The 13,261-nt window shown below is 37.7% G+C and overlaps 1 protein-coding gene across 2 annotated transcripts in view; it reads right to left on the bottom strand.

Moving 5' to 3' along the window:
• Positions 1–893: 893 nt before the first annotated feature.
• The window catches only part of CAPSL (calcyphosine like), a 52,349-nt gene continuing 39,981 nt past the window's right edge, over positions 894–13,261 (bottom strand). Inside the window, exon 5 of one of the 2 annotated variants that reach the window (XM_049862327.1) lies at positions 894–1,636. In XM_049862327.1, the coding sequence (XP_049718284.1) occupies positions 1,535–1,636 (102 nt within the window). In that variant the 3' untranslated portion in view covers positions 894–1,534. The remainder of the gene's footprint in view (positions 1,637–13,261) is intronic. The other variant, XM_049862319.1, reaches the window with a different exon arrangement.

Below are 13,261 nucleotides of genomic sequence, written 5' to 3' on the forward strand. Positions count from 1 at the left end.
CTCTCAGTGGGCTGACAGATTCAGATCTTTGGGGCTGGAAGGCTGAAAGTCTCAGTTTCACAGTCCCAGACTACGAAAAATTCTCCAAGTAAAATGCCACCAAATGAGGCCTCTTGGCAGCGATCTTTCTCCTCTACACATGGCTGGAGGCCCATAGGCTTTCTTTGATACTTCCTTCATTCTTTTTGTGACTTTAAAGAGAAGCAGATGATGGCCCCACAGTTAAAAATATCATATACCAGCTGATGGTCAACCAAAAATGGGCAAATAAACCAAACACACTGGGAATACACAAGCTTGTGTCTCTGCCCCTTTCTACTCAAAGTGTGATTTGAGGCCCAGTAGCATCAATATCTTTTTTTTTTTTTTTAGCATCAATATCACCAGGAACTTGTTAGAAATGCAAAATCTCAGTCCATCCCAGACCTACTGAATCAGAACTAACATTTTCACAAGATCCCAGGTAATCTGTGTGCTCAGTAAGGTTTGAGAAGCACAGCCTTATTAACCTCCCATCTCCTCTCCCACTCTTACTTCTACTCTTTTTCCAAGATGAACAGTCTGTGATATGGGTGCCATCAACTTCTAACCATTTTTTATTACCCGAGAAGCAGTTATTAGAGGAAGAGATATCGGTCAGAAAACTTGACATCGACCTGCCTTACGAAGGAGTCTAGAAACGGGTTCACAAAGAGGAGTTCCAGAGAGCAGGCTCAAAGTTTATCCTCTCAAGTTTACCCTAAAGCTCCAGCAAGTCTCCAAGGCTTCAAATAGGCACTTTCGTTTTTTTTTTCTCTCATTTATCCTAACAGATTGACATGCTAAGTGAGCCCTTCCATTGAAGCCCAGCCTTCAGCCAAGCAGGCCAGCTCAGCTCACCTCTTTTTCTTACCAGAACTTTGTCCTCTGTTCACGTACATGTGTGAATTTAAATGCCTGGATTAAAATTTGAGCAAAAAACAACAACAATAATCATTACATTTCAGGATAAAATAAATGTTAATTTTATTTGTATAGAATTAGACAAGAGAAACATGAAAATAAAGCAGCCCAGGAAATTTTACACAGTTGGATGTATCTTAATTCCTTTTATCACCCCCTACTGCAGACTCCCAAGACAGTAAATGAAGTGAAGGTGTGGGGAAACATCTATATTTACACTTACAAGAGGAACACCTATAAAAACGAGTACATTATTTCACTTAGGAACCAATTTCCAATCTCACTTCAGTTTTTTCTTTCTTTCTTTTCTCCCTTCTTTCTTGTGTTCTTCCTTTGTTCCTTCCTGTCTTTCTTTCTTCTATACTTTTCTTTTTCACTTTCTTTCTGATCTAAAAATATACCCTAAGAAAAATAAATATGTTCTATTTTTTGGGTTAGTTCATTAAGAAAGATTACTGAAGACCTAGAGCTTTTAATAATCCAGGTCTTTCAGAAACTTTACACATTATCAAAATCAATAGCACTGAACTTCTTTCGAAATAATTCCACTCTCTGAGAGTCCCTGATTCCCAAAAGAATTAACAGACAAAAGTCATAATCTCCAAGATTTTCTCATCATTAAAATGAAATAGGCATCGGTGTCAACAGAGGCACTAACTCCAGCATAATAGTTCAAAAAGTCTTCTTTTGAAACCTGGGGGTAAAAAAAAGGCAGGAGAAGAAAAAAAGAAAATGTGTCAAAATACTTCATAGCAGAGCATTTTAAGTTCTCCCGGAAATGTTACCTATTAAGTTGTATTTACCACAGGCGATCACACAGGGTCAGGTTAGTCAAGGGTAGTCTTGCTTACCTTGGCCCTCTGAGGTGGCTTTCTGAGATGGGGGACATTTGCAGGTGCTGCCAAAGGCCCCCCTGCCCACTGGCCAGCCATAGGGTCTACAATTCCCCATGGCCATCATTTCTCTGGATTAAGATAAGGTCTCTAGCGCTATGCTATCCAATATGGTAGTCATTAGTTACATCTGGCTATATTATCTTTAAATTGATTGGCTACATATAGTGAAAAAACCAGGTCCTCAGTAGCACTAGCCTCATTTCAAATGCTCAATAGTTATTGGCTGGTGGCTGCCATATTGGGCAGAACAGATATAGAACGTTTATATCATCACAGAAAGCCCTATGGGACAGTGCTATTTTACAGTGTACACTGTATACTCATACTTGTGGTTATGACTAATACTTTAGAGTAATTTACAGCATAAACCAACAGAGAAAAAGTTCTTTAGGGAAAAGAAGACTAAACCGATATGTAGGGATAGAATGAGGGAATGGGGAACTGCCCAGAAGAACATTATGCCTGGCATTTAATGGTGGGGTGCAGGTGAACTAGCCATATGAGAGATGCTAGAAGACAATCTTTCCCAGTTTCACAGTTTAGCCTGGATATGCGTTACTATTTCATGGTTGGACTTGTATGTCCCATAATGGGCAATGAAGCTAAGGGCAAAGATACAAAGAGCAGGAATCAGTCCTGAGGTTCTATCCCTCTCTCCTCCCTGTTAATCAACTCAACTCCTTAATACCAGCACACAGAGTCTATTGCCCACAGTCCTAGAAGGGCATTCTGGGAACTTGCTGGCCTCCTAGACGGAAGTAGTTCGACCCTGCAGGGAAAGGAATATTAAAATCAAAACTTCAAATGCTCATTCTTCACTGTCAAAATAATGGTTTTATAAGTAATTAAGTCTTGTTCTTTTAAAAAATACCAGAGAGTACAACTGAACTGGATCTTATCACTTGCAATGAAAAAAAAAATTATCAGCTGTAACACAAACAACATTTTTAAATGACCCAAAAGCACCATGAGGTAAGTAAATTTTTAAAAGAACCATAATGTGCGACACCTTAGCTGATAACAGGAAATATATTTTGGAAATGCTTCAAAATGAAAAATGCAAAAGCTAGGTAAATTATTACAACAGTTGGTAATGTCTCAAACTTTAAGTTGGAGAAATTCTATTAAATCAGAACCATGTTAATTGCAAGCCACAGTCTGAAAACGTGGCAAAATGACAAAGTGGATACTGTCGAGGAAGTAATATATCATTTTGTAGTTCAAAACCTTCTCAATTTCTGGTTACAGAAATAATATCCCAGCTACTGCCATTAAGACAAATTCTTGCATTCAGTGTACACATAGCTTACCATGAAAAGCATGTATGCCTTTTAAACAAAAGCTTTTCAAAATTATATTATAAATATTGCGGAAATTCTGCTTAAAGAAACATTGCTTTTAAGCTTCAATTTCTATTTAAAAGTGCTATCAAGACTGAATTTACAGGGGTGGAGCAAGATCGCAAAGTGAGTGGATGTTCCTGTTTACTTCGCCAGCAACTAACCCGCTGAGCAACAAATAAAAATAAGCACGGAGATCTTAGAACTCCATCTGGCAGCTGAGGTGATGGAGAGTTGGGTTGAGTCCAGAAGCAGGAGAGAGGAGTAGTGAGGACAGCACATGAGCTGGGAGAATCTACCCGCTATCATCAGGAGCACTTGCTCATTGCAGCCATTTCAGAATGGGGCAGGGCACTACCCCAAACAGAAACCACAGAAAGGGAGCTAATCTAAGGAAGCTGGAGCTCAATTTTTTTAAGGTGGTGCAAATTGGCGGTGGGAGTTTGCAGGCTATGCAATTGCGAGAAGTTGAAGGAAGACTACAGCGCTTCAAGAGAGTGCTGTTGAATCTCATTGAGGCCCAAGATGGACGGGTACTAGGACCAGGAGGAACTGCAATGGCACCAGGGTGACAGGAATACTTCAAACTTACTGGGAATACAGAAGGAAACAGCTGGCTCTCTAACCACAGCAGGACAACATGGGAGAGCCTACGCAGGGGCACCTGTGAGGGAAAGACAAAGAGAGCCCCAAGCCTTGTCATAGGAAAGTTGAGTCTCACCACTTATGCCAAAATCTGCGACCAGCTAAACCCTCCTCCTGCACATGCATATTAAATTCCAGAAATCAAGCATCCAGAACTCCTGGAGCAGTACTGAAAAAAAGAAAAAAAAAAAAAACACTAAGAGTGTCCTCTAGGGGTTCTAAGGAGAAGATACCAAACCCCCACTGGGTTGATTCTGACTCATAGCGACTCTGTGCGGGGGAGTGGAGCTGCCCTGTGGGGTTCCTAGGACTATACAAAACCAACAGCCAAAATCATCCTAAATAGAGAGAAACTGAAAACATTCCCTCTGAGAACAGGAACAAGACAAGGATGCCCTTTATCACCACTCCTGTTTAACACTGTGCTGGAAATCCTAGCTAGAGCAATAAGGCAAGAAAAAGAAATAAAGGGCATCCAAATTGGTAAGGAAGAAGTTAAACTCTCCCTATTTGCAAATGATATGATACTTTACATAGAAAACCCAAATGACTCCATGAGGAAACTGCTGGAGTTAAGAGAAAAATTCAGCAGAGTACCAGGACAGAAGATAATCATACAAAAATTAGTTGGATTCCTATACACCAATAAAGACAATGATAAAAAGGAAATCAGGAAAACAATATCATTTATAATAGCCCCTAAAAAAATTAAATACTTAGGAATAAATCTAACCAGAAATGTAAACGACCTACACAAAGAAAACTACGAAACACTGCTGTGAGAAGCCAAAAGAGATACCAAAACCAAAAAACCAAACCCACTGCCGTTGAGTTGATTCCGACTCATAGCGACCCTATAGGACAGAGTAGAACTGCACCATAGAGTTTCCACGAAGCACCTGGCAGATTCAAACTGCCAACCTCTTGGTTAGCAGCTGTAGCACTTAACCCTACGCCACCAGGGTTTCCAAAAGAGATACACACAAATGGAAAAACATACCATGCTCATGGATAGATAGACTCAATATTGTAAAAATGTCAATTCTACCCAAAGCAATCTACAAATACAATGCAATCCCAATCCAAATACCAATAGCTTTCTTTAAAGAGATGGAAAAACTAATCATTAACTTTATATGGAAAGAGGCCCCAGATTAATAAAGCACTATTGAAGAAGAATAAAGTAGGAGGACTCACAATGCCTGACCTCAGAACCTACTATACAGCCACGGTAGCAAAACAGCCTGATACTGGTACGACGACAGATACATTGACCAATGGAACAGAATTGAGAACCCAGATATAAATCCATCCACCTACAGTCACCTATCTCCAACAAGGGCCCAAAGTCCATCAAATGGGGAAAAGACAGTCTTTTTTCACAAACGGTACTGGCAAAACTGATGTGCACCTGCAAAAAAAATGAAACAGGACCTATATCTCACACCATACACAAAAACTAATCCAAAATGGATCAAAGACTTAAATATAAAACCAAAAACTGTAAAGATCATAGAAGAAAAATTAGAATCAATGCTAGAGGCCCTAACACACAGCATTAACAGGATACATATTGTAACTAACAACACAGGAACTCCAGAAGAGAAGCTAGATAACTGGGCTCTTCTAAAAATTAAACACTTATGCTCATCAAAAGACTTCTCTAAAAGAGTAAAAACAGAACCTATAGACTGGGGGAAAAAATTTGGCTATTACAAATCAGACAATGGTTGAATCCCTAAAATCTACAGGAAAATCCAACACCCCTGCAACAAAAAGACAAATAATCCAATTAAAAAATGGGCAAAGGAAATGACCACACACTTCACAAGGAAGATACTCAAGTGGCTAACAGACACGTGAGGAAATGCTTGCTATCATTAGCCATTAAAGAAATGCAAATCAAAACCACAGTGAGATACCATCTTACCCTGGCATTACTGACACAACTCAAAAAAACAGAAAATAACAAGTGTTGGAGATGCTGCAGGGATATTGGAGCATTTATGCACTGCTGGTAGGAATACGAAATGGTACAATCATTTTGGAAAACCATATGGCACTTCTTTCGAAAGCAAGAAATAGGAATACCATATGATCCAACAATCCCATTACTAGGAATATATCCTAGAGAAATAAGAACCATCACACAAATAGACACATGCACACCCATGTTCATTGCCGCGTTGTTCATAATAGCAAAAAGATGGAAACAACCTAGATGCGCATCAACAGATGAATGGATAGACAAACTATGGTACATACACACAATGCAGTGTTATGCAACGATAAAGAACAATGATGAATCTGTGAAGCATCTCATAGCATGGAGGGATCTGGAGGGCATTATGCTGGGTGAAATAAGTTAATTACAGAAGGACAAATATTGTATGAGCCTGCTACTATAAAACTCATGAAAAGGTCTACACACAAAAAGATGGTTACAAGGGAGGGAAAGGGTATTGATGGAAAAACACTAAATAGACAATAGAGAAGTGATAACTTTGGTGAAGGGTAAGACAGTACACAATACTGGGGAAGTCAGCACAACTTATACAAGACAAGATCATGGAAGCTCCATAGACACATCCAAACTCCCTGAGGGACTGAATAACTGGGCTGACGGCTGTAGAGACCATGGTCTCAGGAAAGATCTACCTTAACTGGCATAAGACAGTTTATAAAGAAAATGTTCTACATTCTACTTTGATGAGTAGCATCTGGGATCTTAAAAGCTTGGAAGCAGCTATCTAAGATAATCCACTGGTCTCAGCCCCTCTGGAGCAAGGGAGAAAGAAGAAAACCAAAGACACAAGGGAAAGATTAGTCCGAAGGACTAATGGACCACAACTACCACAGCCTCTACCAGACTGACTCCAGTACATCTAGATCATGCCTGGCTACCACCAGTGACAGCTCTGACAGGGATCACAATAGAGGGTCCTGGACAGAGCTACAGAAAAATGTAGAATAAAATTCTAACTCACAAAAAAAGACCAGACTTACTGGCCTGACAGAGACTGGAAAAACCCCAAGAGTATGGTCCCCAGACACCCTTTTATCTCGGTAAGGAAGTCACTCCTGAGGTTCACCATTCAGCCAAAGATTAGACAGGCCCATAAAACAAAATGAGACCAAAGGGGCATATCAGCCCAGGGGCAAAGACTAGAAGGCAAGAGGGTACAGGAAAACAGGTAATAGGGAACCCAAGGTCAAGAAAGGGAGAGCGTTGACATGCCATGGGGTTGTTAACTAATGTCACAAAACAATATGTGTACTAATTGTTTAATGAGAAGCTAGTTCCATAAACTTTCATCTAAAGTACAATTTTAAGAAAAAAAAAGGGCGGGGGGGACAAGACATTTTCAAACAAACAGATGCTCTGGGAATTTGCCACTACTAGACCAGCTTTGCGAGTATTACACAAGGGCGTACTCCAAACGGAAAGGCAAGAGCATTAAATGAATACTTGTATCTATACACAGAAGAACAAATAAATAAGAGAGAGAAAGAGATCTCCAAAAAATGCAACAATCACAAGGACCATGTATATATTTTCAGGGACTAAATCAATAATTAAATCTCATGAACAATACAACATGCAACATCAAGTTTGTAAGAAATAAGCACAAAGTAAACTAATATAGTTTGCATATTGATGTTAATGGCAACACACCAACAGATACGGGAGAGGGAGGAACGTATCAGGAATAGATTGTTAAAGTTGTATGTTCACTGTTGTTCAAATGTTAAACACTATTACAACTGTAATTTATATATGTGTTAACTACTAAAAAATCACCAAGAAAAACATTCAGAAAAAAATAAAGAAGAAAGCAAAAAGGCTCATCACAAGAAAGCAGCCAAATACAAACAAAAACAGAAAAATCAGAATAAAAAAACAAAGATGATATGAAACACTTAAAAAACAAGTAGCAAAATGAGTGAGGTAGACACTTCATTTTCAGTAATAACCTTAAATGTAAATGGTCTAAATGCTCCATGCAAAAGGCAGAGAGTAGCAGAATGGATTAAAAAAAAAAAAAAAAATGATTCATCCTTTTGCCATCTACCAGAAACATACCTTAAACATAAGGACACAAACAGGCTGAAAATCAAAGGACGGAGAAAAATATTCCATGCGACCAGTAAACAAAAAAGAGCAAGGATGGCCATACTTATATCAGACAAAACAGACTTTAAATCAAATCTATTACAAAAGATAAAGAAGGACATTACATAACAATAAAATGGTCAATCCAGTAAGAAGACATAATGATTACAAATATACATGCACCTAACAGCAATACACAAAATACATGAAACAAATACTAATATGAAAGGAGAAATGGACAACTACACTGTATAAGTAGGGAACTTCAACACATTACTTTCAATTATACACAGAACATGCTTAAAAAAAAGATCATTAAGGACATTGAGAACTTAAATAAAATCATAAGCCAGTTGGACCTAATAGACATATATATACTGAACCCAGCCATCACAACAACACACATTCTTCTCCAGAGCACATGGATCATTTTCCAAAATAGACCATATCCTGAGACACAGAACAAGTCTCAACAAATTTAAAAGGAGTGAAATCCTATAAAGCATCTTCTCTGACCATAACAGTATGAAGCTAGAAATCAACAACAAGAAAAATAAGAGAGAGAAAAAAAAAAATATATATATATATATATATATGGAAACTAAATACTACACTACTAAAAACTATTAGGTCATGGATAAAATCAAAAGTAAAATTGAAAAAATCCCAAAATCAAACAAAAATGAGAACATATCCAAATCTTTGGGACACAGCAAAAGCAGTACTTAGAGGGAAATTCATAGTAATAACTGCCTATGTTAAAAAAAAAAAGAAGATGAAAATCACTAACATAAGCCAACAACTTGAACAAATGGAAAAGGAAGAGTGAAAGAAGCCAAAAGCTACCAGAAAAAAGGAAATAATAAAGATCAGGGCAGAAATAAATGAAATAGAAAATAGAAAAACAATGGAATCAACAAACTGTAAGTTGCTTCTTTGAAAATAAAATAGACAAACCAGTGACAAGACTGACAAAAGAAAAAAAAAACAGAAGAGGCAAATAACCAAATTAAGAAATGAAATTGGTGACATTACAACTGATCCAACAGAGATAAGGAAGATCATAACTGATGACTATGAAAAACTGTACTCCAACAAATGTGAAAATCTGGATGAAATGGAAAATTTCTAGAAACACACTAAGTACCCAAACTTACACAAACAGAGGTAGAAAATTTAAACAGACTTTTTACAAAAGAAGAGATTGAAGATGTCATTTAACAAACTGCCAACAACAACAAAAAAGCCCAGGACCAGATGGCTACACTGGAGAATTTTACCAAACATTAAGAGAAGAGTTAACACCAATTCTACTGAATCTCTTTGAAAACACAGAAAAGGAAGAAACACTACTGAACTCTTTCTATGAAGCCAGCATAACCCTGATAACCTAAACCAAGCAAAGACATCACAAAAAAAAAAAGAAAGGAAAATTACAGAACAATGTATCTCATGAACATAGATGCAAAATTCTAGCCAGCAGACTTCAGCAACATATCTGAAACACCATACAACATGATCAAGTGGGATTCATACCCGGATTACAAGGATTACAAGGGTAGTTCGACATTAGAAAATCAATAATATAACCTACCACATAAATAAAACAAAGGAAAAGAACCATATGACCATATCAATTGATGCAGAAAAGGCATTCAATAAAATTCAACACCATTTCCTGATAAATACTCTCAGCAAAATAGGAAAGGAAACTTTCTCAACCTAATTAAGGGCATATATGCAAAACCAACAGTCAACATTAAACTCAATGGAGAAAGGCTGAGAGCCTTCCCGTTGAGAATGGGAAGGAGACAAGGATGCCCATTATCACCACTATTATTCAACATTGCACTGGAAGTTCTAGCCAGAGCAATAAGACGAGGAAGAGAAATAAAGAGTATTCAAAAAGGAAAAGAAAAAGTAAAACTATATTTGCAGATGGCATGATCCTAGACATAGAAGACCCTAAAGATTCTACAAGAAAACTGCTAGAACTAACAGAAGTATTTAGCAATGTTGCAACGTATAAGATCAACGCACAAAAGTCAGTAGGGTTCCTCTATACTAACAAAGTCTACTCCAAAAAAGAAATCAAGAAAACAATACTATTTACAATAGCCCCCAAATCGATAAAATACCTAGGAATTAACCTTATCAGGGACATAAAACACTTATACAATGAAAATTATAAAACACTGCTACGAGAGACGTACTAGAAGAGACCTACAAAAATAGAAAGACATGTCATGCTCATGGATTGGAAGATTTAATATAGTGAAAACGTAAATGCAATCCTGATACAAAGCCCAACAACATTATTCATTGAAATGGAAAAACTAATGACCAACTTCAAATGGAAAGGAAAGAAACCCCAAATATCCAAAGAAATATTGAAGAAAAAGAACAAAGCAGGAGGCCTCACACTGCTCAAGATCAAAACATACTATAGAAACACTGTAATCAAAACAGCCTGGTGTTGGTTCAATGATAGACACGTATACCAGTGGAATAAAATGGAGAACTCAGAATTAAACCCAAACATCTATGGACAACTGATTTTAGACACGGTGTCAAAGCCCATTCAATAGGGCAGAAGCATTCCATTTAATCAACAGTGCTGGCAAAACCGGTTATCCACCTACAGAAAAATGAAACAGGACCCATATATTACACCATACACAAAAACTAACTCAAAATGGATCAAAGACCTAAAGATTAAACCTAAAACCACAAAATCCCTGGAAGAAAACTATGGGATCTAATCCTTTGTAAAAACAGGATGACAAACGTAACAACAAATGCACAAATAGAAGAAGACAAAATAAATGAATGGGACCTCAAAAAAATTAAAAATGTATGCTCATCAAAAAACTTTATTAAAAGAGTAAATAGACAACCTACAGACTGGAAGAAAATCTTTGGAAACAACTTATCTGATAAGGGTCTAATCTCTAAAATCTATAGAAAACTGCAACCACTCAACAACAAAAATACAAACAACCCAATCACAAAATGGGCAAAGGACATGAACAGAACTTTCACCAAAAAGGACATCCAAGCATCCAACAAAAAAATGAAAAGATGTTCACGATTATTAGCCGGCCATTAGCTAAAAAACCAAGCCAAACCCGTTGTTATAGAGTCAATTCCGACTCATAGCAACCCTATAGGATGAAATAGAACTGCCCAATAGGGTTTTCAAGGAGTGGCTGGTGGATTTGAACTGCTGACCTTTTGGTGAGCAGCCAAGCTCTTAAACACTGTGCCATCAGGGCTCCAGAGGTATCTATCACGAAAATCATGATATGCATCCTAGTGAAGTGAGTAGCCTCAAGTCTTAAAAGCTTGCACGTGGCCATCTAAGACAAAACCATAGGGTTTCCAATGCTGAAATCTTGATGGAAGCAGACTGCCACATCTTCCTCCCATAGAGCGAATGGTGGGTTTGAACTGCCGACCTTTTGGTTAGCAGCCGAGTGCTTAACCACTGCACCACTAGGGCTCCTTACCCATAAGATATTACCTGTAAAAACCATCAGTATGAGACCAAAAGGTCAATAATTACTCAAAAGCAAAGATGAGAAGATAAGGGGACAGGGAAACTAGAGTCCTGGAATGGAACAGACAGAAAACCAAAGAGAATGTTGACTTATTGTGATACATGTAACTAATATCACTGAACAATTTATGCATAAATTGTCAAATGGGAACCTAACTTGCTGCGGAAACTTTCACCAAAAACTCAATAAAATGTTATTAAAAAAATTTTTTTAAAAGATTGAATTTATGTATAGGAACGCCTCACTGTCTAGAAAATAGTACGAGCTATAGCTTGGCAAATAAAATATTATTAACTAACAATTGGTCTGAGACTTATTTTAAATCCTATATGGAAACTTTTTATGATTAGCATACTAACTGTATTTATATGCAAATAGATATCTCCAAGCACCTGCAAAACACATATTAATACAGGTAGGCACAGCCCTTATAATCTTTATATTACTGATTTGCTTACAGGCCCCTCGCTTTTTTTTCTTTAGTATTGATGAAGCAAAAGTAAATTTTCACTCAAACCCTATCAAAATTAGCTCAGTTAGAGGATTAATGGTGATTTAGGTGAATTAAATTACATGAATTAATGGTGATTGAGTATACACATTTTGTAACCCTCACTGACAATCTCAAGCAAGTGGCTTTTGAATGATGCCGCTAAATGAGATTTTAGGCATGACTAAGTATGAAACTTGTGGAATGGAACTTTATTTCCTAGTTTTCTTGGAAACTAAAGGAATGAGCTGGGTTTTCTAAGGTAATGCCTGACATCTGATAATACCCTGCGTTTGTGTAGCGCTTTATTCCATCAACAAGGAAGCACTCTGAGACTCACAACCTTGCAAGTAGCAAGTGACTGTGCCAGCTGTCATTTTTCTCTCAATTTCAGGTTCCCATTCTGTTCTAAGTGTCCCTCAGAGAACTGATTGTCGTCAGTCCGCCATGTGACCTGAGCGTTTCCGGGATACCAGCAACTCAAACCTCTCAAGCTTAAGAGCAGGATCTTCCCAGAATCAATACCAGACTCTGAATGCCTAGTGTTAAGGTCAGTAAAGAAAAAGTTACTCAAGTCTTGACGACGGGATTCCAACTACATACTCATATCTTACTTCAAATTTCAGGTGCTTGAGCTGAGCCACAAGGTCCCTGTAAAGTTATTACTGGATCTAGAACAGCATGAAATTGGAGATTGCAAAGTTTGAGTTGCTTGTCATAGTTCCAATGTTGGGAGCAAGAAGGAGGGCCCAAGCTGCTCACAAGGACACTGGTGAAACTAACGTTGCATCAACAGTATTCAAGGGATGCTAGTATTTTTATAGTACTCCATATCCAAGCACCTATAAAGCATATATTATATTAAATAAATAAATTCCATTTATGAAGAATAGGGAGAAGAACCTAGAACAAAAGAAAAAGGCCACCACATTTTGAGATCTTTTTTTCCTGACGCAATATACCTTTCTGTTAGTTGCAAGGGTCTATCTCAAAACCTCAGCTACTAACTAATTGATTGCTCATATTTTCAGTGGATTTCACTCCTGAAGAGCATCTTCCACTAGAGTTTGCTGGGAGAAAAAAAAACTGGCTTTGGCGAAGCAAGTGTGAGAATTAAGCAAGAAGGTCATGCTATTCTCAGAGAGGAAGAGCTGTTTCACCGCAACCTTTCACCACACCAGCTGAGACAGCAAAAAGAATTCCTCTCACACAGCTGTGTTCTCAGAAGCCCATCAATCATTTGTTTACGTTTCTTTCAACAGATTTCACCCATC

Source organism: Elephas maximus, chromosome 2, assembly GCF_024166365.1.
Source record: "Elephas maximus indicus isolate mEleMax1 chromosome 2, mEleMax1 primary haplotype, whole genome shotgun sequence".
Taxonomy (NCBI): domain Eukaryota; kingdom Metazoa; phylum Chordata; class Mammalia; order Proboscidea; family Elephantidae; genus Elephas; species Elephas maximus.